Source organism: Chionomys nivalis, chromosome 16, assembly GCF_950005125.1.
Source record: "Chionomys nivalis chromosome 16, mChiNiv1.1, whole genome shotgun sequence".
NCBI lineage: Eukaryota > Metazoa > Chordata > Mammalia > Rodentia > Cricetidae > Chionomys > Chionomys nivalis.
Window position 1 is genome coordinate 28,100,669 of NC_080101.1, and position 25,289 is coordinate 28,125,957.

General features: G+C 47.2%; 1 protein-coding gene across 10 annotated transcripts in view; it reads left to right on the plus strand.

Annotated features, from left to right (window-relative positions):
* The window catches only part of Fam219a (family with sequence similarity 219 member A), a 56,097-nt gene that overhangs the window by 27,381 nt on the left and 3,427 nt on the right, over positions 1–25,289 (plus strand). For 3 of the 10 annotated variants that reach the window (XM_057790846.1, XM_057790848.1, XM_057790849.1), the window contains exons 2-4: positions 22,520–22,619; positions 24,706–24,808; positions 24,998–25,078. In XM_057790846.1, coding sequence (XP_057646829.1) covers positions 22,520–22,619; positions 24,706–24,808; positions 24,998–25,078 — 284 coding nt within the window. Of the gene's footprint in view, positions 1–22,516; positions 22,620–24,705; positions 24,809–24,997; positions 25,079–25,289 lie in introns of all 10 variants that reach the window. The other 7 variants (XM_057790851.1, XM_057790853.1, XM_057790854.1 and 4 more) reach the window with 3 other exon arrangements.

The window sequence follows — 25,289 nt, forward strand, 5'->3', positions numbered from 1 at the left end:
GATCCTTTGGTGAGGGATCCGTTACACCCCACAGTCACTGCCTAACTTATACTTCAACGAATATACTAGTCAAAGAAACTGCCCGGATGATCGAAATGGTTTTTCCTACCCAACAGCCAAATACATGTGGGCTGGCTCGCACGCCTAGTACAACCAGCCACAGTGGGACAGGAAGGGTAGAGAAAGAGCATTCGCTGTTTACAGAGACATGAGTGGGCCTGGTGGAGTTTAGGCTGGGATGACGAAGGTGGCTCTCACCCCAGCTGAAGTGCTTTCAGATAGCACTCCTGCAGATAGAGCCGCTGGCAGGGCAGTAACTGATGATTGGTAAAAAGAAAACGTTCAATGCCCTGACCTGAGCAGTTCCTCAGCCTACTCCATCTTGCTTTTGGAAACACCTCATTTCAGTTTCCAAGAGGCTCTTACCGTGAGGCTGAGCACAGGCTCTCTCAACAAGTATTCATAGAGAAGAAATAAGAGCAGATGAGGGCTTTGCCCAGTCCCAAGAGATTTGTTTGTATTGGATTTTGTTCAAGTAGAACAATCCTAACTCAGCCAGAGCTCGCTCTCCGTCTGTTCTCAGGGGCAAAGGCGCCCCTGTGTTTTCCTTCCTCATGGCGAATGCTCTGTACTCATTGTTTTATTTAGGAACTGTGATTATGTGACCATAAACCTCACTAAATTGAATACAACCCTGAGCATTCAGAAGAAACAGCGCAGGACTCAAGGGAGGCAGCAGCTGGCTGGAAAGAAGGGCCCATGAATTCTAATCCCAAGGCTGTCATCTGGCATTGACCTGGGACAACTCATTTACTCTACCTGGGCCTCTTTCTGGAACTCTGGCCTGGGCCAGAAGCCAAGCTGGCCTAGGCTGTCAGGGGGTGAAGAGATCTGTCAGACCTCAGTTGGTGCAGTTCACAGCAAGCAGGAGCCCACAGCCAGAGGACGGACTTACTGTCCTGCAGGTTTCTCACGGGTGTCTGCTTAGCTAGCCTTCCTGTCCAGGTGCTGAACTCCCAAGAGGTCCTGGGTCTGGCTGATAAGCATGGCTGTAACCCTGGGTTATCCAAAAGCACTGTGAATGGACAGATCAGAGCAGCCCACCTCTGTTTCCCTCTGAGGGGTTTCGGTGGTTTTGTTTTCAAGCTGCTTGTCCATTCCTCTAATACCCAACAAGAATTGAGACTTAAGCTGGTTGTGGCTGCACAGTCTGTGATCCCAGCACTTGGGAGGTAGAGACAGGAGGATTGGGCGACATGAAACCCTGCCTGAAGCAAACAGAGCCTTAATTGTTAGCTCCTGAGAGTAAATAATTGTAAATAAATAGCTGAGCTGGACCTTGGTCACCAAAAAGGTCTCCGCTTGTTCAGTTGATCTGCATGAGAAGTTATCTAGAGCTAAATTGCTACCTTGGCCTTGAACTTTATGTGTAACAAGTGTTTTATCTGCATATGTTTCTGTATACCATATGCGTGTCTGGTGCCCCAGGAGGCCGGAGTGGGTATCTCCTGGGGTAACAGATGGTTGTGAGCCACTCTGTGGTTGCTGGGAATTGAACTCAGGTCCTCTGAAAAAACAGTCAGTGTTCTTAACCCCTGAACAATCTCCCAGCCCCCTTCTGAGGGGTTTAACTAGGCCTAGCCTGCAGATGAGTAAGTGTTTGGGGACTCCTGCTGGGATTATTTTCCAAATTAACTTCCTGGAAAGCAGTTTTTCAGCTCTTAGCTCTAAGAAAAGCCCTAAGAGGATACACAGTTGCAACATTTGTCTGGGTCACCACTAGTCAAACCCTAGCTACCAGCCTTTGTCACCTGTCACAAACAGACCCTTGCCTTACCCTGCATTGTCTGCTATCAGATTATAGCCCACACTGCTCTGTTCCAGGCACTGGGAAGACACCGTGGAGAAAGACACAGTCCCCACCTCTAGGAACATTTATTAAACAAATAAATTGTATGAATAATCACTTAATAACATTTGTTAAGTGCATGAAAATGAGGAGGGAGGGAATTGTGAGTATGTTACAGAAATGTCTAACCCTGACTTCCATGGGGAGCTTCTAGAGACAGCATACCAGTGGAGGCCCAGGACGAAAGATCCAAGAAGAGGAATACGAGGTGGGAGCAGTTGGGGTGGCCCATTGGGAACAAGACTAAGTGACACAAAGTACAGCAAGCCAGGGAAGAATGGTACAAGGGCTGGGGAGCCTGAAGGGAAAGCCGACTCTGCTCCTTAGCCCCCCACCATTCTCAGCCCATCTGAGTCATTCCTTCACTCCCGCTGCTGTGTGTGGATCCTGGGGCAGGTGAGCATCTGCTCCAGCGCTAGCGCGGCAGACTGTAGAAGAGGGCCTAGTCCTAGCCTGGGAAGCCTTCCAGTGGAGTGGGCTCCATAGCAGCACAGCTGAGGAAGGAAGGAGGTAGACACACCAGGCACTTACCTTCCCTGCAAATCCTCTCTGCATGCTTTCTCCATCACTTTGAACTGTTTATGATCACACAACAGAAGCCATTTTGCTGTTTAGATGACTCCTCTGGGACTTCCATGCCACACCCACTCCCTCCTGAGGAGGATTGAAAAAAAAATAAAACATCAGCTTTCAAGAGTCTATACTTGAATTTCAGAAACTAAATTACATTACTACATACGGTGAGACGGCGCCATTGCCCGCTCCTATCTGTGTGCTCCAGGCACCACGAGGCAGATAGCATCAGCCTGTCAAAGCAGCTGGATCCACACAATTTGCAGCCGGCTGGAGCAGGGCCAGAGGGAGTCAGAGTGGGGGTGCAAAACTCTCTCAGAATCCGGAGCACCCCAGAGTCTACTGTGGGCAGGCACCTAGGATTTGGGGTTCTCTCCATAAATTATCGTTTCTTCTATCTGTAAAGAGAGAAGCTATCTTAATGGACCTTGTTACAAGCTGAAAATCGCTCTCTGAAAAGCTGAATCACACAAAAGCACTCGTGACAGTGTGCTCAAAAGGTTTCCTCTGGGGTCAAGATGGACAGGGCAAGGAAAGAGTAGAAACTAATATGTAAAAGATCAACTCCTATGGTCTTTTTTAAGATTTTTAAATTTTTTTGTTTTTTGTTTTTTTTTTTGTTTTTTTGTTTTTGTTTTTTTGTTTTTCGAGACAGGGTTTCTCTATGGCTTTGGAGCCTGTCAAGGCCAGAAGAGGACACCAGATCTGGAGTTACAAATAGTTGTGAGGCACCATATGGATACTGGGAATTGAACCCAGGTCCTCTGAAGAGTGGAGGTGGGGGAAGTCAGCCAGTGCTCTAACCACTCAGCAATCTCTCCAGCCTGTTTTTGTGGTATTTTTGAGACAGGGTCTCACTCTGTAACCTAGGCTTCTATCCTCCTGTCTCAGCCTCTCCAATGCCAGGATTCCAGATACTAGGTACCACACTTATATTTGTATGTTTAAAAGCCGAAGTAGTCCCAGAAATAAATATTCTATGCTTCCTTGAAGCCCAGGTATGAAGGTCTCATAACCAGAGTTCTCACTAAAACCAGGTTGTAGAGTGGGTAAAGAAAGCATTGTTTCCCTGCCAGGGAACATAGTAACTCTTGGGGTCTCCTTCCTGATTGTAACCAAGATTTAATTCTACAGAGCAAGCATTCCTCTCATAGCAGAAAGTCTTTAGTTTATTGAGTTATTTCAAGCACATCAAATGTCATAATACATTCATTCAACTTGGGAAGTATTTACAGGCCAGTTTTCATAAATAGCAAATGCAAGCTGTTCATGTCTAAAACATGATTGTTTCCCCAAATGTATTTGCTCTCCAAGGTCAAGGTTTTGAGAAGAATTCAGCCTCAGTGAGGTTGCCAGTCCTGTGCCATTGCTCAGGTCTGCCTTCCCTCACCCTAGTACCTTCCCATTCACTGTTGAACTCAGTGTCTAGATGAAGAGACAGAAGGGCAAAGATGTACCCCTAGCTTTAGCTGCATGGTCTAAATTTCTCTGGCTATAGTAGGGAAATGTTGTTTACTGAATGTACTACACCTGAAGATGAATTAATAAAGTCATGATTGTTTTTTACATTTGTTTGTTTGTTGTTTATTTTGTGCTTACAGAAGGGTGTTATTAAGGGTTTGAAAAGTAAGAAATTATGATACCCACTTCCCAGAGCACAGGTTTCCAGGCTGAGCCTCTGTGTGGCTGTTTATAATTGCTGAAGCAGGTGTTCCACGTTCTGGGAAAATTGAGTTACTGTGTCTATCTGTCCTGGCTTCCTAGTCCCCTCTTAAAGTCTGTACCTGCTCCCTGTCCCAAAAACTAGAAGTTCAGACCATTGCGGCTGCTTTTTGCTGTAGTCTGGAGAGCATGGCCAGAGGCTATCAGGGAACTCTGGGATTTCCAGAATTGAGTCAAATGTCCACCTGCACCGCTTGCTCTCACCTCTAGATTGGCCAGAGCCTGCTCAGCATCCTTTGCTTTTATATCACGCTTCCTAAGAAACAGCAGAACCTGCCATGGTTGAATGTGCCTTCTGAAAGACATCGCCCTGTGGGAACCTTGAAGCCTTGCAGGGATCAGATCCATAATTGTTGAGAATGAAATAAAGTTTTCATGAAAATGTCAGCAAGCCTAGAATGGTGTGTCCTGGGTATCTTCAGATGACTGACCCTCCTCTACCAGACTCGGCCTGTCGTTATGGCAACAGCCCTCTGGTCCTGGCTCCGCTCTGTCTGCCGTTATTCTTCTCAAAACCCAAACATCCTTGCCACCCCCCTTTCCCTGGTCCCTGCCCCTCTCACCATGGCTCCAGATCTTCTTTTGTCCATCCCTTGTATGTTGATGTTCTGGTGGCTTTCCTCTAGCCCTTCAAATGTTTAAACAAGTACACCCTCCTGCATAGTCATCAAAAACCAACCCGTTTCTGTCTTTCTCTTATCCAGTGGTGTTATCATTCTCTTAGTCGCCCAGGTCAGCAAGGAAAATGGTTATCCTTGCCTAGCTCTTCACCCTCATCCTCACGTCCACCCTCTTTAACCTGTGAACATGCCTGGCTCGGGCTCTTGCACCTCCTTTGATGCTCCTTCTCTGGTCTCTCTGCTCCAGCTCAGTCACTTTTACCCTTTCCTCACCCTGCTCTGCTCATGTCAACATGACAGGGCCAAAGGATCCCCTTAGCCTCCTTTTCATCCCTTTTACTGCCCTGTCCTATGCTGCCTCTGATTTTCTGCCCTGGGCTCATCTTTCTCCATCCCCTATGCCTTCCCCTTGCATGCTGTCTCCCACCTCACCCTCGTCTTGAGGTAGAGACTGCTTTGGTGGTGGCAATATTTTCTTCCTGTAGAGAATTCATCAGCAGAAAGTTAGTGATGAAAATCATTCACTGTCATCTTCTAAGAAGGGCCTTGGGGGCCAGCTGAGAGTAAAAGGCCTGATTGGACTAGGTGCACGCCTTCCAGGCGACTGCCCTGTAAGTTATGGCATGGCATTAATCGTGTAATTTTTTTTTTTTTTTTTTTCGAGACGGGGTTTCTCTGTGGTTTTGGAGCCTGTCCTGGAACTAGCTCTTGTAGACCAGGCTGGTCTCGAACTCACAGAGATCCGCCTGCCTCTGCCTCCCAAGTGCTGGGATTAAAGGCGTGCGCCACCACCGCCCGGCTAATCGTGTAATTTTATCTGATTCCTCTGGAGGCAAAACTGAGGTATGAAAAAATGGACAAATTAGGTTCAAATCATCTTCTAGGCATGACTATGAGCGCTCAATACAACCTGGACTGTCACTCTTAAATGGGTATGTTTGGCCTTACTCGGTTCGGGGAGAGGGGGTTACATGAAATACAGGTACAGATACAGCACCATGGCTGTACATATAGCCATATAGTAATGTAGTAATAGTTACTAAAGGATGCATTGACTTTAAGATAGCCATGCCTGGGACAAATTGTTCTGAACAACTCTGCACATGACCAGACCAGAAAGCTGCCTCCCCAGTACAAGCTTAAGTAGCATCTCCCTCTGTTCTGTAAATGATTGTTCCCCTCTTGCCACTAAGAATGTAGCCAGGGGGCTGGGCAATGGTGGCACATGCCTTTAATCCCAGCTCCAGGTGAATCTCTGTGAGTTCAAAGCCAGCCTGGTCTACAAGAGCTAGTTCCAGGACAGGCTCCAAAGCTACAGAGAAACCTTGCTTCGAAACACTCACACAAACAAACAAACAAACAAACAAAAAAGAATGTAGCCAGGCTAAGATTCGGGTACAGGAATCTTTGCGAAACTGTCTGGGGACATTGGGAAACCTGACCTAGAGCGCTGCCATTCAAAAGCATAACCCTTTACTAACATTGCCATCCCCTGGGATCTGGGATGAAATGTGAACCCCAGGCTGCAGTCCATAGTTACTGAATCAGGCTCTGCACCTCACCAATTCCCAGGTGATCTGTGCACATATTCATGTTGCTGGCCTAGGATAATAGGGACGTGAACTGCATGGGGTGCCACACCTATCTAGAAGAGGCGAATTCTGCGCAGGTGGGTGGGACTGTGGTAGAGGAATGCAGCCAGGGCAGAGGCATCCTCTGAGGTGTGTTACCTGTACAGAGGTTTAGGGATTGCACACATTGTTTTTCTTTCAAAAATCTTTCCCTGTGGGTGCCTTGGGCATGAGGTTACACCCCTGAATTATTCAGTCAGGGTCACATCAGCCAGGAAGTGATGGGTGAGCCAGAATAGGCTACAATCCACCTTGAGTCTGAGAAGACCCTTTAGCAGAGACCCCACGGCAGTCTACTTGGGCAGTTGATTATTTTCCTTAAGAGCTGCACAACTAGCCACTAATTGTGTAACCCTGGCTGTCCTAGATCTAGCCCTGTAGACCAGGCTGTCCTTAAACTCACAAAGATCCCCCTGCCTCTGCCTCCCTAGTGCTGGGATTAAAAGTGTGCACCACCATGCCTGACTCTCACCCCACATCTCACATATTCTTGGTGGGAATTTAGCACTCAGAGGTAGCATGTCCAAGGCCCTGCATTTGATTCCCACCACCACCAAACAGGATAGCAGAGAGGGGAGCGAAGGAGGAGAAAAAAGAGTGAACAGAAAGAAGTGAATAAGTCAATAAATCATCTTCATGGCAAAAACCAGGGCCCCGTCTCATCGCCCCAGCAGAGAGCATGTCCTACTCGTTGTTATTGTTCAGGCAACATCACATTCTTAAGGATGGGAGAAGAAAAAGGAGGAGGAGGAAGAGGAAAAGAAGAAATAATAATAGTAATGGTAATAATAATAGTAATAACAGAGCATTTGGCCAGAGTTAAGCTTTAGAGCTGTAAGTTGGCTTTATGAGTAAAAGATGGAATCTGTCTGGCAGGTGTAATGAGCATTAGAAAGTTAGAACAGGCATAAAGGAAAGCAAGGACAGCTAGGAGGTACCGCGGGAGACTCCATTGATACCATCCTTCCAACTACACTGTCCATCGCGGACAAGCAGCTCCTTATTCTTCTGATGCTGCAGGAAGGTGCAAGGGTGGCTGCTCTGGGCAGGCATCCCATGGATTCTATCAGACTGTTACTTTTGTTCCTTGAGTCAGAACAAGATTCGTGAACCAGAACAGGCTAGGCTCAGTTCTTAAGTAACTGGACCATCTGAAGCAAGATGGCACATGCCTATAATCTCAGCACCCATGAAGCTGAGGCAGGAGAATAACTAGGAGTCCAAGGACAAGTCTTACACAGTAAGACACTGTCAAGGAGGAGGAAGAGAAGAAAAGAAAAAAGGTTAGTCAACAACAACAACAAATACCCTTTAGTGTTTTGGGATTTAGCTCAGTGTTAGAGTGCTTGCCTAACAAGCGTAAGGCCCTGGATTCCAGGGGAGGATCCTCAAGTGACTGTGCCCAGGCACCCCAGTGTCTGCTGACATTTCTCTTGCTCTAGCTTCATTACCTCCTGCCCATGACCAAGTCCAAGCCCCCGCCATGTGCCAGTTCTGGGCGGTGTCTTTTGTGTGTACCTCTTGCTTTACCTTGAAGAACACGAATCCACATCCTGGAAGGAAATGGGCCTCATCTCCAAACCCCAGGTCCCCTCCAGCTCTCCTGCGCTTAGAGTCATTTCTCTTCTATGAGAGTTTCATTCCCCAGAGATCCGTGTTGATTGAATCTGAATTTTAAAAAGACGGGGGACTTCTTATTACTTTACTGCCCACCCTGACACCATATTCTCCTGCCTAGGTCCTACTGGTAATTTGTGTGTGTGTGTGTGTGTGTGTGTGTGTGTGTGTGTAAGTATACGTAGCATAGCATTTACCATTTTAACCCATTGTTGATCCTTTTTAAAGGAACTTTGTGTCTATACTTCCTTAATTAAGTGAGGTGACCTTTCTCTAAAGAGGTTGAAATGAGGTGGGTGGGAATAAATGGTATTCAAAGACCTTGTAGATCACAGCAGATCATAACCTGGTCCAGGACAAGGAAGGCGCCTCCATAATACATGGGCAGGGCTGAAGATCAGGGCTAAGCCAAACCAGGCTTCCCTGAAGGAACCAAGAGCTCTGAGCTCCTGGCGCTTACCTCCTGGCCTTTATACTCAGATTTCCCCAGACCAAAGCTGCTGAACTCAAGCAGCTGTTCCATCTCCCAAACAAGGAGTCCTGGTTCCAGGTTACTGGTAAGTGTTTCATGATTTTCTTTCCTGGGGAGACATAAATGTCTATACACCCCAGCTAGAGAAGTCCACTAACATCCAACTTGGTAAACAGAGCCTCTACTGGGATCCCAAGGGTGAGTCCCAGGTAGCTGCAGCACTAACGCATCCCATCCCAGTAGGTTGTTTCTTTGTAGACTGGCAATTGGAATCTTGGGGTGGGGTGGCATTGGGTATATGAGCATCATACCTACCTTCTCCCTCCATGAGAGCGTTACTAGACTCCCTTCACTGCTGTGGGTCTTAAGATCATCACAGATGCTCTGAGGGTGGTGCTCATGCCCAAGCTGGAGGAAGCAGCTTCACTCCAGTAGGAGAGAATGAGGATCTGGAAATCGATCTGGAAGATGTACAGCCTAACTATGAAGAACAGGATGCTAGATCTTTAAAATACACTGCCTGGCTGAGGAGGTGGCTCAGCAGGTAAAGTGCTTGCTACACAGGCATGAGACCCAGAGTTTGCATCTCCAGCACCCACATGAATGACAGGCAGGCCTGTAATGCCATTACTGGGGAGGTGGAAAGGAGCAACTCCCAGCAAAATATGGCTACCCAAACTAGTCAAATTGGTGAGCCGTAGGTTTAGCCAAAGACCCTTCCTCAATGTTTAAGGTGAAAAGTGGTTACCCAATGTCAACTTCTAGCCTCCACATGTGTATGAACACATATGTACCCATGCCTGCACACATACATCCATACATGGAAAACATACACACAAAAATAAATAAATAAAAGTAATCCCCCTGGCCCCAGACTTTACATTTCTTCAAGTGTCCACCATAGAACTGAAAACTAATAGGTGAAAGACCTGAGCATGCTCGTGCATGGCTGTAATTCAAGTACTTGGTAGGGGAAGGCATGAGCATCCGAAATTCAAGGCCATTCTTAACTGCACAGTGAGTTTGAGACCAGCATCGGCTACATGGCACCTGTCTCAAAAAAAAAAAAAGAAAGAAAGAAAAAAAGAAAGGAAGGAAGGAAGGAAGGAAGGAAGGAAGGAAGGAAGGAAGGAAGAAAGAAAGAAAGAAAGAAAGAAAGAAAGAAAGAAAGAAAGAAAGAAAGAAAGAAAGAAAGAAAGAAAGAAAGAAGGGGACTAGAGAGATGGCTCAGTGGTCAAGAGCAATGGCTGCTCTTCCAGAGGACCAAGGTCTGGTTCCCAGCACCCAAACAGCTGCTCACAATCCTCTGTTATTCTAGTTCCAGGGGATCTGTTGTCTTCTTCTGGCCTCTCTGGGAACCAGGCATACATGTGGTACACAGACACTCATGCAGGTAAAATATCCATACATGTAATTTTAAGTTTAAAAAAAGAAAAGAAAGAAGAAAAGGGAAAGTGTGGCAGACGAGAAGACTCAGTGGGTAAAGGTGCTTGTGCATGAACCCCGTGACCTGACTTTCATCCTCAGAACCCACGTGAAAAGAGAGAAGCAGTTCCACAAAGTTGTCTTCTGACTTCTGTGTCTGTGCAATCACACACCACACACGCACTTGTTTTAATGTTAACATAGGAACTGCCCCACAAGCTTCAATAACTTCCAGGTCAGCCTGCTTAGTTCTCATAGCCCTAGTCTGAAAGCAAAGGAGACACTTTGTGAGGTTGCCCTCCTGGCTCTGCCATCTCCATGGTTCCTGTAGCTGGTGTTCTGACACAAACAAGGACCCAATGGGCATAAGTGTTACGATTAGCTACCAGGCAATACTGGTGATCCACTTAGGCCTCCCCAGACTGCAGTGTGACAGACCTGTCCCTCCTTTGCCCCCCACTAGTAGCCTCAGGAATATTTTGTCTGGCAGGTGATCCCAGGGGAAGTTCTGTTCTTTGAAAGAAGATTCCCCAGAGGGAAGAGGAAAATGAGAGCTGAAGCTCTCGGAAGATGATGGATAGGTTTGGTGGCCTGGAATTCCCTGGCACACAGTGTGAAATAAAATATTAAAAAGCAACCATATTCTCACTCATGACTAGGAGCATTGTAAATTGGAACAATCCTTTGGGAAAATGGTTTGAGATATATATATATATATATATATATATATATATATATATATATATATATCAAGAATCTTAAAAACATTCATGCTTTTGACTTTGTAATTTTACTTTATTTATGAAATGGTTCCAAATGTATCATTTGCAACAGTGAAAAATTGCAAACATCCTGAATGTCAGCCCAAAGGATTACAAAATTATTGTCCCTCTCCCTGTGGATACTTATGCAGCCATTTAACAGAGAGCAATAAAACCAATTCCAGAGTATGGAGAATTGTGTTGCGGTACTAATCTGTGTGTGCTGTATGTGTACACATATGTGTACATGTGTGCATGACCAAGCATGTGGATGCTGGAGGTTGATATTAGGTATCTTCTGTCACTCATTACCATATTTTTTGAGACAGGGTCCACTCTCACTGAACCTGGAGCTCACTGTTTGACCAGAAAACCCCCAGAACCCCTCTTTCCTTCCCAGGACTCAGTTACAGGATGTGCCACATGCCTTGCTTTTCATATGTGTACTGGGGACCCAACCTTAGGTCCTCATACCTGCACAGCAAGAACTTTACCCACGGACCATCTCTCCAGCCCTCTGATACTAATTGTTTAAAATACCAAATAGGCCAGGTATAGCAATACATGCCAGTAATCCCAGCATGCTGTAGGAAGATATAGGTGGATCATGGGTTTGAGGCCAGTCTGGGCTACAGCTCAGGCTAGTCTAAGCTACATAGCAATAGCCTGTCTCAATAAATGAATAGCCAAAATAAAATAAAATACAGAATAGGCCTGGCACAGTGCTGCTGCTGGAAACTGAGGTAGAAGCCTGAGTTTAGTGCCAGCCTGTCTCAATAAAACAATAGTAACAACGGCAATCAGAATAGAACATACCATGTGGTTTTCTTTTTAGGTTTTTTAAAATGTGTATTGCATGGCCACACATGTGCCTGTACAGGCTGGAAGAGGGTGTTGGATCCACAGGAGCTGGAGTTACAGACATTAGTGAGCCACCAATGAATGTGGGTGCTGGGAACCAAACTCTGGTCTTCTGCAAAAACAGCAAACATGCTTAACCACTGAGCAATCCAGCCCATCTTGTTTTCCTTTAAATGTGCTATGCATGTGTGTTAGTTTGTGCTTTTTGGTTATAGAAACAAAATTTAACTGAAGTTGGTTTACCCAGAACAAAAGACCAGTCTATAAAGACAGTAGAATTTCTTTAGGGTTTTCCTTTTCCTCCTTCTATTTGCTGTATTGGGAGTTGAACCCAGGATTTTGAGCCTGCTAAGTGCTCTACCACAAAGCAATACCCTTCACCCCAACACTATGTCTCTGTAGTGAAGTGCTCAAGGGTAAGGCAGCTGTGGGTCCAGAGCCTGGCCTGGGAGCCCTTTCTGTCTCCCCTTCACACGGGCTTTGCATGTCCTTGTCCACAGGCATTCTCGATTAATCCCACTTCACAGTTCTTGAGGTAACTGGCTGGCTCTGTCTGATCCAAGCATATATCCAGAGAAGTGGGACTACACAGAAGCAGCCTATCCTGTGCCCTCTTCCAGCTTGAAGAGGAAGACACCAGTATGCTAGACTGGTAATAGATATTGTCTCAAAGTGGTGGAATAAACGCAATTTTTAAAAACTAAGCATTGGGGCCTAGAGAGATAGCTCAGTGATTAAAAATTACTCTTCCAAAGGACCAGGTTTGATTCCCAGAACCCACATGGTGACTCAGCAACTGTCTATAACTCCTATCCTAGGGAATCCAATGCTTTCTTCTGGCTTCTGCAGACATCAGGCACAAATGTGGTTCACAGACTCAGGTACAGACCAAACATCCATGCCCACAAAAGGAAAGGAAGGAAGGAAGGAAGGAAGGACAGAAGGAAGGAAGGAAAAGTTTAAATGCACATTAATTACTTTTTAGGAGGAAATTGCTTTGGACTTGCCACAGCTTCCCACGGGTGCATTAGGCTTGGGGTCAGCAGCACTCTCCTCCATTTTGATGCTCCAAATGACAGATACCTCAAATACTAAGTCCTGAGCCTACAAGATGGCTCAGCTGGGACAGGTACTTGCTGGTACCAAGCTGGGTGATCTGAGTTCAATCCCTGGGACCCATAAGGAAGGAACTGACTCCTGCAAGCCATCCTCTGACCTGAGCATGCTGGCGCATACACAGACACACACGTGTGTGTGCATGCGTGTGTGCGTACATGCGTGTGTGTGTGTATGTGTGATTTTAAAGTATTTCTTAAAGATACCAAGGTTTACTGGTGCTTGTGTTTGGTAGTGGACTAGGCAGTTGAAAGAGACAGCTTGTATAGTGGCAGATGCCTGTAGTCTCAGTACTTGGAAGGCTGAGGCAGGGTTTATTATGTATTTGAAACCAGGTCGGGATACACAGAAATACCAAGTTAGAACTACCCAGGTTTTTTTGAGAACCTGTCTCAAAAATATAAAATTAAATTAAAAGCTGGGCATAATCCCCATACTCGAAAGGATTTCTGTGAGTTTGAGGCCAGTCTGGTCTACAGAGAGAGTTCTAGGTCAGGCTCCAAAGCTATACAGAGAAACCCTATCTCAAAAACAAAACAAAAAAAGCCCACTTCTTACTTCCATGACCAATATGAGTTCCTAGATCTCAGACCTAACATAAGAATCCTTTGTTAGCGCCTGTGAGCATGCATATATGCATGTGTGCATGAATGTATGTGTGTCCTTACCCCCAGGTGCTCTGCACATGTGTAATATGGACTTCCTTCTGCATTCCCCTGCCAGTGTGTAACCCACAATAGAAGAGAGTGGACAATGTATTAATTTTGTTTGAATTGAGTGTTTTATTAGAGGAAAAACTCAGGAGTCTGGAGACTTAAATTAGTAAGAGAAGCCTCCCTGAGCTAGGGACTCTCTGCCCTCACCCCAGACTCAGGCTTTATAAGCCTCCAGCCTTTCTGTTCCCCTCATCTTTGTAAGAGCCCCCAACATTAGAAATCATCTTTTTTGTTTCCCTGGTTTCTCCTCCATCTCCTCTTCAGAGACCATAACCCACAAAAAGTCTTTCCCTATAAATGGGATCCCTAAAGTCCTTCCTATGTCCCAGAAAGATAGATGTCCCAGCCAGTTGCTTAGCTCTGGAGGGGAGATGGGAGACAAAAACAAGAGGTGTCTCCCTAGTGGTGGACACTCAGTGAAGCTAATGTGTTTTTGCTAGCTCTCCCGCCTAACATATCTTAATATTTCTAATTCTACCCACTGCCAAGGGTTGTCTGAGTGGACAGGTGTGTAGACCTGAACAAGAGTGCTAAAGCCACAGGTGATTGTTGAACTGCTCTCTGGACAAATTGTGACAATCACTGAGCTGGTCATCTCCCATCAACACATCTACTTGTCAGAGAGTGACCTGAGCCGGGGCCTCCCCTGATTTTCTATTTTTTATCAGCATTATCTTTGCTGACCCCAACGTCCTGATAGTTTGTCTTTCTTCCTTTCTGATGTCACCCAGAGATACATGACTATTCCAGAGGTGGCCGTTTAGCATTCCCAGCTCAGAACCTCCTTCTCCAGCTCCCTCTAACACTGGAGGAAAATTCATTATGTGCTGTGAAGAACGGTCAGATGATGTTGCTGTGTGCATCTTACTTCACTCTTCATTCGAAGTCCATTTCAGTTCCCTTCTTCTGCTGCTTGGAAATGAAGACAGAGGTTACATTCCCCCCGCGGGGAAAATGAAATTGAATGCTTCCTCTACCTGAGCCAACCACGCTCAGTTCACAAAACAGAAGCGTCATTGTTCAGCACCTCGGAGAGCGCCTTTCATCCCCGAGGCTAGATTACCTCGCTCAAAGGTGAAGAGTCAACAGACCGTCCTTTCTGACCAGCCACCAGCATCCTCTTGGTGCTCACCTCTTTCTGTTCCTGGAAAGGCCTTGGGAATGAACTTCCTCAACTTTCCACTGGCCTTTCTGACCCAATTATCTGCATCCTCCCACATCAGCACTTCCTTGGCCTTTCTGTAAAGAGCTTCTCTCTTCTGGTCTGGCTCTGTCTTCTCCAGACTCCTCACTATGCCCCATTACAACCTCTTTTTAGATACCAAACTCTTTCCTTTTAGTGTAGGACAGTGGTCGTGTGTCCCCAGCCCCAGAGAAGTCCTACAACTTTGACGTTTCCTGCGGCTGTCATCCATTCCTATCTCTTCCTTCTCCCGCGCAGCTCCTTGAAATATCTTCTACCCACTGCCTCTACTTCCCTGTTTCCTTCCTTGTAACATGATCTCTGCTCCTGTCCTTCAGCTGAAACTGTGTCCAGGTGTGCCAGGACATCCTTGTTTCTAAATTTCTTCTTTATCTTGTGGACCAAGCTTCTCTTTGGGGTACTTGAAACGTTACAGCTCCCCACTGTATTCCTGTCTCATCCCACTGCTCCAACCCAGTTTCTTCCACATGTTCCTGAGGTTGTCTGCTCCTTGAGGCTTCAGCCTGGGTTCTTAGCTTTTCCATTCTGTCCATTCTCTCTAGGAAGATTTATCCTCCCCTAAGCCTCAGTCATGACCAGCCTTTCTCCCCAGTTCCCAAACCCCCAAATCCTACTGACTAGTGATGTTTCCCAAAAGATATACCCAAACAGAATGTATCTCCAAATTAGCTAACCTGGTTTTCCCTGGCAGTGCCCTCCCTCCCCTGCATTTCTGAGTAATTAGTATTTTTTCTATATACTCCAGACAGAAAACTAGAGGCATAATGACACTTTCTCATACACACTGGGCTTCAGAGTATTGTTATGGCTTCTGCTTCTGCTGCCTTTCCTTTGCACAAATCATCTTTCCTCCAGTCTCATTCCCTCACTACATGTCTCCCACACAGCTGCTGGAAAGGGTTCTTTATGTCGTGTGTTCATGTTCAAGTGAGCTCCTGTGCTTAAGTTTTGTTTTTCCCATTATCGTCTATGAAAAAAATCCCAACTCAAGACCCACCTTCCACTGCTCTCTGAGCCTGCCATCCTCACTTCTGCCCTCTAGGATTCAGCTGTCGCAGAAGTGACTGCTCCTGGAAAGCGTCTTGCCAGCTGCAGGCTGTGAACTTCTGCAAATGTTCCTAAATGTTCTTCCCTGGAACTGCCTGGCTGGTATTTTGACATCACTCCCATTTCACCCTTTGTCCTGTTCCTTGCCTGTTTGAGGCAAGGTCTCATTATGTAGTCCTGGTTGGCCTGGAATTCCCTGTGTAGACAAGACTGCCCTGGAGCTCATAAATATCCGCCTGCTCTGCCTCCATAGTGCTGGGGTTAAAGGTGTAGCCACCACAACCAAACCTTCTACTTTTTATGCTCATTTTACCTTGATTGGTAATTACCAGACACTTGAAGATGGGCCTATTTTCTGTTTATCTCTATGATGCTTGCAGAGTTGTTATGAATAGGAAAATATAGCTTGGTGGGAGAAGACAGAAGGCTCCCTACTCAGGCCTTCCCCAACCCTATGGAGTCGGTCCTTCCCACGGAGGGCTCCACATATAAGCCACATCTCAACCTGTGTGGTGCCAGAGCTTTGGCCGTGGGCTGCTGGACACTCCCAGAGCACACTGAGCTTCTACAGATAACATCTTTATGTTAATGCAGGTGCAGTGCTCAGCATTTACTGCAGTGAGTGGTAAATCCTCACACACATCTTGGATGTACATATTAATATCCATCTCAATTTAGAATTGAAGAAACAAAATTATACCACTAGTAAATGGCTGAGCTGGGATCTAAGCCCAGGGGCAGTGCTTCCAGAGTCTTGTTCTGTATGTATATATGTGTGTGTGAGAGAGAGAAAGAGAGACAGACAGACAGACACACACACACACAGAGTACATATATGCTATAGTATTCATGTGGGAGTCAGAGGACAACTTTTGGGAGATGGTTCTCTCCTTCCACTGTGGGCTCCAGGATTTGAACTCAGGTTGTCAGAATTTCTTGGCTAGCACTTTCCTGCTAAACCATCTCACTAGCCCCACAGCCTCTACCTTTTGCCACCGCAATCTCTGTCTCAGTCCGTGTGACAAAGGGTGGGATTGGGTGGGTCATCTTCCCTTCATCAATATCCCCTTAGCATTGAGAGTGCAGTCACAGCACCCAAGCCTTTTCCCGGTGAAGGAGAGGTAGAGCATGAATATCCAGGAGGCAGCCACACTGTCTACTGGGTGCTTGTGAGTTTCAGAGGCTCATGAACCTGCACAAGAAATTACAGCACAGGTCTCTTGTGCTTTTTTTTTCCATCCAGAGTTCTTCCAGAGCAGGCTGTAGCTGATCATCCAGGACAGCACCCCCTCCTGCCGCCTCCCCAGGCCCTTCCCTCTTCCCTATGAGCCTTGAAGACAGAGTTTCTTCCTTCATGCCCACTGTTTGCTCGTCCACATCTATTCAGCTCACCATAGGTCTCTTGGGTTGCAGTATACATTTTTATTTGCTGTGCTAGCCCAGCTGTGACCAGCCCAGGCAGCTGAGAGCCTTGAAGAGTTAGTACAGCCCCAGAGAGGTGATGCAGGCCGATGTGTGGCCACACAGGAGGCGCAGCCTCCCAGAGGGCCGTCTTTGTTCCCAGTCTCCGTCAATCTCTCCTTAGCATCTTCCTTTTGAGCAAGGCCATTGGTGCCTTCAGCTCCTCTGAGGGCCCAGGTGTCCTTTATTCACTCATTTATTGTGGGGTGGGGTCTTTGAATCCCTTGGATCTGCCTAATGTGGATGCTAGCAGCTGAACTCCGGTCCTCGAGAACAGCTGTGCTCTTACTACTGAGCCATCGTTTGTTTCAGTTTTTGGTTTTGGTTTGGATATTTTGTTTTGTTTGTTTATTTCTTGAGACAAGGTTTTTATGTGTCCCTTTCTGTTCTGAAACTTGCTCTGTAGATCAGGCTGCCTGGTCTCAACTCAGAAATCTGCCTGCCTCTGCCTCCTGAGTGCTGGGATTAAAGGAGTGTGCTACCATGTCCAGCTCATTTTTCCTTATTTTAAGAAACAAAGAATTGATAGAGGGTGGGGAGATGACTCATGGGCGAAATGTTTGCTGTGCCAGCGTATGTACCTGAGTTCAAACCCCAGCATCCATATCAGAGCTGGACGTGATGTGTGTTCCTGTAACCCCAGTGCTGGGGAAAAAAGTGCTGAAGACAGGCAGACTGGCTCACTGGCCAGCCAATCTAGCCTAATTGTAGAACTCCAGATTCAGTGAGAAAGCGGTAGAAACAGCCACTCAGCATGAACCCTTCTCTATGCACACAGGCATAAGTGAATGCACCCTCATAAACACATGTGCACAGATAGGTACCCAGGATCTCACTAGCGTTCTTTTCTGTACTTTCCATAAAGCATTCTAAAAGACTAAATTGGACTAAATCAATGAACTTTTAACATTTTATTTTTATTTTGTTTATTTATTTACATGTGGAGGTCAGAGAACAGCTTGCAGGAGTTGGTTCTCGCCTTCCACCATGTGGATCCCAGGGATAGTCAGCCTCAGTGGTATGTACCTTCACCTACTGAGCCATCTCCCAGGGCTGTAGTTAGTGGGTTTTTCTTAAGCAGCAAAATGATTTTGCTAGCCCAAATTTTTCAGAAAGGTCAATATAGAAGTAAATTCCCATGGCTTTCTTTGGTTAAAGGGAACCCAGGACCCTTCCATTCCTACACATACGCCCCTCTTACATTCCAGCCCCACCCAGAGCTAATGAAAATTGCTGGACCACACTTACTCTAAGGATGCTTCTGGCTCCTTTGCTTCCTCTGGCTGTGTTGATGCTGTGCTGGCCATTAGCCTATAGCCCAAGCTATTAATCTTCTCTGCAGCCTTTGGAGGATTTGTTTGAATGGTTGTAGAGACATGGATTGCTGTTAGAGATGCATTTCCAGGTCTGTCTCTGCTGGGTGTTTATTAATAATCTTGTTAATCCCCACTCTAGTTCCCGGATCTAGCTAACGCCTGTCGGAAGTCCTTAGGGGGCATTTTAAATTCTCTCTGATTCTTGGAGCCAGACGCTTCCTTCTGCCTGAGTCTTCTCTACTACTGTTCATGAATATTTTACATTTAATCTCTACGCAGTGGTCATGGTGCACTGCCTGCATTTCTCAGAGAAGACACTCAAAGTCTCCAGCGTTTGATGGCACTGTGCCAGAGACCTTTGTAGTTGCCGCTTAAATGGCCTTCTACCATGGGCAGTGACGGAGGCACTGCTGGAGTAGGGGAGTTTGGCATGGAGCCTCTCAGCCCAGGGCTTTGATCCTACGGCTTCACTCCGGATCAAATACTAGCAGGAACTGCCAGTGGGTCTTGAGAGCCATGATGGGGTCACCAGTCAGAGTTGCTCAACAGCTCCCCAGTCCTCAGCCTAGGTTTTCTGCCTCATATATTACCTCTGATACCTGCAACCTCAGAGAAGAAAATGATGCACCTCTCTGCGCTGGGGCACTATGCCTCAGCCTCAGTTGCCTAGGGGTTTGTGTTCTCTAAAATCAACCTCAGGGAAAACACAGTAAGACCAAACACTCATGTGTCGGGTTGAGGAGAGGGGGTCAAGGAACAGGTACATGATTAAAAGGCCTCATTTAGAAGCCATCCACATAAAATGTCAATTCAGACTGCAGGAGGCATCAAGTTTCTTCAAGGAGAAAATGGAGTCAGAAGGGTAGGGCCCTGTTGAGAAGACAAAGAGGTGTGGATAGACACAGAAATGATCAGAAGCAAAAGACGGACCATGAGAGCACAGTATCCCGAGGAAGCCAGTTCCAATGGATGTGCGTGCTGTGTCCTTCCTGACAAAGATTACAGAAAGGATGAAGGACTGTGACTAGGGAGCCTAGAAATGGGCCATATCTTCCCTGGCATGGCAACACCTGCAGGTTTACAGTGTTTTCCACCTGAAAATCCCTCCCTCTGGATGTCTGGGGGATGAGCTCACCCTACAGCCTAAGAGTAATGGCGGTGTCCAGCTATCAAGTCTCCTCTATGAGTAGCAACCGAGATAAGGGCCACTGCAGGCCAGCTTTTCCAAGGTGCAGTTTGAAAGGAGTGTCCCAAGGAGTTCTGCAGAGCGAGGAGGGAGAGGATTGGGAAGGTTTGCCACCTGGGAAGTTATCTGAGATGTAAGCACTTCTGAGATGTGGGTGCTGCTGTACCCCACCTGCCACAAGGCTCCTGTCACCCTCTCACTTCGCCCATGGCTAAGGGGTGGGGACTGAGGCAGAGGTTCAGGCTCTTCCCTTAGGGACTTGAAAGCCTCTGTGGCAGCTTAGCCCACCCAGGAACAGACGGGTCAAGATCTCCCTCCCAAACACCTAGACTCTTCCTTCACACAGTAGTAACAAGTCAGTGCTCATGCCCACTGCCCATTTTTATTTTATTTTCATGTATATATGATCTGCTTGTGTGCACACACTCGTGTGTGTGAGAGCAGGTGTGCTCACGTCTTGGCATGCATGCTAAGGTCAGAGGATCAGTCCTGGCATTCTACTGCCTTTTGTTTTCACTGCTGCACATACCAGGCCAGCTAGACTGTGAGCTCCTAGAGAGTCTCTTGTCTCTGCCTCCATCTCACTCTGTAGGAACCTTGGGATTGCAGACACTCAGTGTTCCCAGCTTTTCCTGAGTTCTGGGGATTTGAACCCAGGTCCTCATGCTTGCACAGCAAACACTTCAGCCACTGATCCGTTTCTCCAGACCTCACTTCATTTTAAATGGGTCACCAGGAGCTACACAGATCCCTGGACCTGATTCTGGAGCCAGTCCTGGAGCCTTCTATCTGCTTTCTGTGTCTTCAGGGACAGAGCAGGCAGCATGGATCCGCTTAACTTGGCCACTCTAATCCCTGGCTAAAGATGGTAGCACCCAGATTGCATTGATCCTCCTGGTACTTAATTCAGAAACCCACAATCAGCCGAAGTGCAGAGCATAAGTGTCAGTGGCATGCCCAGCCACAAATGGAACCCTTTATCACAGCCCCACAATGTTCCAGGGCCACTGAGGAAGAGGGAACAGAAAGATTATAAGAGCCAAAAGTCGGGGAGAACCAGATCAAAACAGTGTCTTCCAGACCCGTGAAGTCACAGCAGCAGTGGTTACCTGCACAAGTCTGCACAGATCAAGCCCATCCATATTCTACCGGGAGTGGAGAGAGCTCTTGATTCTGCACCCCTGGCTGGGGTGTATAAGCTGCTTGTGGTTTCTGGGAAGGGGAGAAAGAGTCAATTTTCTTTTAAGACTGTGACTGTTGGTGGGTCAACTGTGCTCCAATGGACAGCCCCACACCCAGAAGTAGAAGGTCAGCACAAATTGAACTTCTGAGTTATTCAAAAAGAAAAGGAATGGGACTGGAGAGATGGCTCAGAGGTTAAGAACACTGTCTGTTCTTCCAGAGGTCCTGAGCTCAATTCCCAGCACCCACATGGTGACTCACAGCCATCTAGAATGAGATGTGGTGCCCTCTTCGGGCCTGCAGGCATACATGCAGGCAGAACACTATATGCATAATAAATAAATCTTTAGAAAGAAAGGAAGGAAGGAAGGAAGAAAGAAAGAAGGAAAAGTACCACAAATTTGAGGGAGGGGTGAGGAGGTAAGGGAGGATCTGGCAGGAGTAGGGATGAATAAGATCAAAATACATTGTATGAAGTTCTCAAAGAATAAAAACATTTTTACATTTATTTGATTTTACTTGTGTATTTTACCTACATGTATGTATATACGCCACATGTGTGCCTCGTGCCACAGAGGTCAGAAGAGGAATCAGAGGGTTGTAAACCTCCATGTGGGTGAAATCAAATCCAGATCCTCTGCAAGAGCAAATGCTCTTACCCACTGAGCCACGTCTACAGGCCTGAGAATAAAAGCATTTTAAAATAAGAGTTGGTTGTCCCAAGAGAAGCTCATCTTTAGCTTCCTCTAAAATTGTGAATTTGAATATTATGAATCAGACAATTATGAAAAAATATTCATCTTTTTATGTTCTAGAAAAAATTATAACAAAACTCAGGTTGCCTATAATAGAGAAATGATTGTAAAACAAAACATCTCAAATCTAGATGCAAGTACCGCTTAACCTGAATAAAATCTTTAATCTCCCCCACAGAAACAGAAGTTGGTCATCCACTTCTCTGTATATAGATGACATGAGACAGGATGGGTCTCATGCAAGAGGGAGGGCACTTGGGAGAGATGGCAAGGCTAGCTAAGGACTCTGGGCAGCACAGGGTGTGTCCAGACTTGGAGCTAGTGAGATCTCGTATAGGGAGATTGCAAAGGCTGCACACCCAGAATGGGTGCTTGCCTACCTCGTCAGCAGCAGCCTGTCTTCTGCTTTCAGAGCAGCACAAAACTACGTGGCCACCTGCTGATTTGTCTTCTCCACCATCCCCAGCCAGCCCCCAGGGCACACTCCGTGGGGCTCATCTGGGAACTTCAGAAGGACTTATTCCTTAGTCAGTGGCTCAGCTCTTGGGGTCTTGCCTGGATTGGTCAGTTGTCTGGATCCTGCAAAGAGAAAACAGACAAAGAAGAGCCCTCTCAAGGAAGACCCTGCTCTGACCTAACCTACCCTTAAGCCAGAGGGACCTAGACTGACCCTTTTCCTAAGAAATATGTTGAAAAGCTTGCGAGCCAGAGAGCCTGTAGGTGAACTTGTAGATGAAGTCCTGTGGGTTTGGGGAAGGGTGGGCTTTCTGGTGCAGCTGCGTGTGGGGAGAAAATGAGTCTACCTCTCTCTCCCTGGAGACTGGCCTGCTGCTGAAACTCAGAGGGCAGCTGAAAGGTTTGCTTCAGGGTTCAAGGCACTCCCTCCCCCCGCCCCCGCCCATCACATGCTAATGGTTCCCTGTCTCTCTGCTTTCTCTCCAGCAGGACCCAGCCGCCACCTCTATCTCAGACGGAGACTGTGACGCCCGGGAGGGTGAGTCAGTAGCCATGAATTACAAACCATCCCCGCTCCAAGTGAAGCTGGGTGAGTGTGTCTGGGGGAGGAGGGCGATGTGGGAAGTGAACAAGATGCTCTCGGGCTGGGTTTACAGCAAGGTGCTACTATTAAAGTATCTCGGGCTAGATGGTTCCAAGACTAAACCTCCAAGTAAGTCACTGGCACTCCCAGGCACCTTATGTCTTGCAAGACAAAGAAGGCAGTGATGTTCACGGCAGGGTCCTGAAACTCCGGAGAGGGCTCTGAGGCTGGAGGTCCCAGGTGTTCAAGGGGCAGCTGCAGGTGTAAAGCATGGAACCCCAGGACGGGACGCAGAAGGGCCACCCAGGAGGAACCTGCCTCCCAAGATAGAGCTGCTGCTATGATTGAGGGACCTGGGTGGCTCCTGTCTGGGGAGATTGTCTTTTCTTAGTGAACCCCAGAACCTGCTCCTTCCCAGATATTTCATCACCTTTCTCTTAGGGTAGGTTCCACGTCCTGCTTCCAAGTCACCCGGCTCCCACAGCGCCCACAGCTCCCCTGGCTGCAGTTCTTACCCCTCTTTTCCGAACACTGCCCCTACCCTTTCGTGGACCAAAATCTCACTGACCCGAGGCTACTACAGACAGCAGACTTCCACTGAAAATTTGAATTCCTGAAGAAAAATTATAGCCTGTCACACAGGAGAGAGATGACCACTGGATGCAGGGCATTGCTGCCCTCAATCCTCCGTCCTTCCAGATATCTCTCTCAGACCTCAGGCTCCCGCTGCCCCCAAAGCTTGGGATCTTCCTCAGTTAAGACTGAGCCTCTTATCTCTTCAACACGCTTCTCCCTCCACAGCAGCCAGGACTCCTTTCCACAGAGCCTATTCTTTTAGTCTATTCAAAAAAATACAACTAAAACAGACATTACTTCTTTGCTTTTGGACCACATCCAGGCCGATCTCTAAATGGAACAGCAGTTCTCTCAGTGGAATTGCTTGTCTTCCCAGGGTATTCTATTCAGAGTGCAGCCAGTTTTGTTTACTGTTGTTTAATGCAACAGTAAAAGTGTTTTAAGTGCATATAAGTTCTCTCTCTCTCCAGAGGCAACCATTGCAGGTTCTCAGGGCTTCATTTTGTACTTTAGCAGAAATGGCATTGCGTTGTACACATTTTGTGAGCCGCGTTCCCTCCCGCTACATAATGTCTCGGAGCCCCTATGGAGAATGACTTCGTTCTTTTAAATGGTTGCATAGTAGTTCGTAGTCTGAGCCTCGCCGGCTTATTGTCTTCATCTTTTTTCATGATTTCAAGCGAACTTAGCATGCTTTTAAAATAGCGTCTTTTTTCCTTCACCATTATATTACCACCAAAGCTCATGAAAATTCACAACCTGTCTCACTTGCGATAAAGAAAATCAAGAACTTTATGGCAAATTGCACCCCCTAGAGGCTGGATGTGGTAATGGCGGTTACTGCCTGCTGGAGAGATTGGAAAAATCCCGTGTAAAGGAAGAGGCAAAGACAGTCGGCAGGCAGTAGGGCGTGAGAGCTCAGAGGTGTGGGAATCAGAGAATCAAGTGAGTCGTGGGTGCTGTAATGGCCCTCCCATCCTTATGCTCTTGCTTTTTTTTTTTTTTTACTTATTTATATATTTTGTTTTTGTTTTGTTTGTTTTGTTTTGCTTTTCATGGCAGGGTTTTTCTGTGTAGCCCTGACTGTAGACCAGGCTAGCCTTGAACTCAGAGATTCAACTGTCTCTGCCTCCTGAATGCTGGGATTAAAGACATGCGCCATCACTGCCTGGGTCATACTTTCCTTCTTGCTCCAGAAAGGCCTCCCTGGTGGCTCCAGCCCTCTGTGCACATCTCCCTAGCCTTTCCTGACACCAAGCACACACTGGCTGCCTAACACAGGAACTGTGGTCCCAGAGCAGGACTCAGCTCCTCTCTTCACCCACCACTGTCAGCTCCACCACTGTCAGCCTCAAGTTATGCAGGGCCAAGTGCATGTCTGTAAGCATCAGGTGCCTGGAGGGCCACGGGCTCTCTGCCAGCTGGAAAGGAAAGGCCCAGAGCAGGCCACCGGCCAGGCAGCAAGGCCTGGTAGCCCTGGGGCAGGACACAGCTTCTTTCCCATATTCTCCTGCAGAGAAGCAGCGGGAGCTGGCCCGGAAGGGTTCCCTGAAGAATGGCAGCATGGGCAGCCCTGTCAACCAGCAACCCAAGAAGAACAATGTGATGGCCCGGACGAGGTAGGCACCCTCTGCCCCACTGAGACCCCATCTGCCCCACTGAGACCCCACCCGCCAGTGCCGGGGCTCCAGTCTCTCCCTCCTCTGGGGAATCCAAGGGGAGGAAAATAAGGGGACGGGACCCCATCAAATCCTCTGCCATGTTTGTATGCTCCAGCTGGCACTCCAACTCCCCAATTCTTTACCCAGGCTGGTCGTCCCTAATAAAGGCTACTCCTCGCTTGACCAGAGCCCTGATGAGAAGCCACTGGTAGCTCTTGACACAGACAGGTGTGTATGGGGCCTGGGGGCAGCTGGGCAAGCCCATGATCCTATGTGAGCACAGATGGGGTTGTATGGGCTACACCTGCCATCTTGCCAGAACTCTCCGTGGGTGAAATTTCCCAAGGGGTGGGGTTTGGGGTTTGTTTGTTTTTGGATGGGCATAAAGAGGTCAGAGTGAGAAGAACCCTGTTTCAGGGGAGCATCTGGCTAGCCAGAG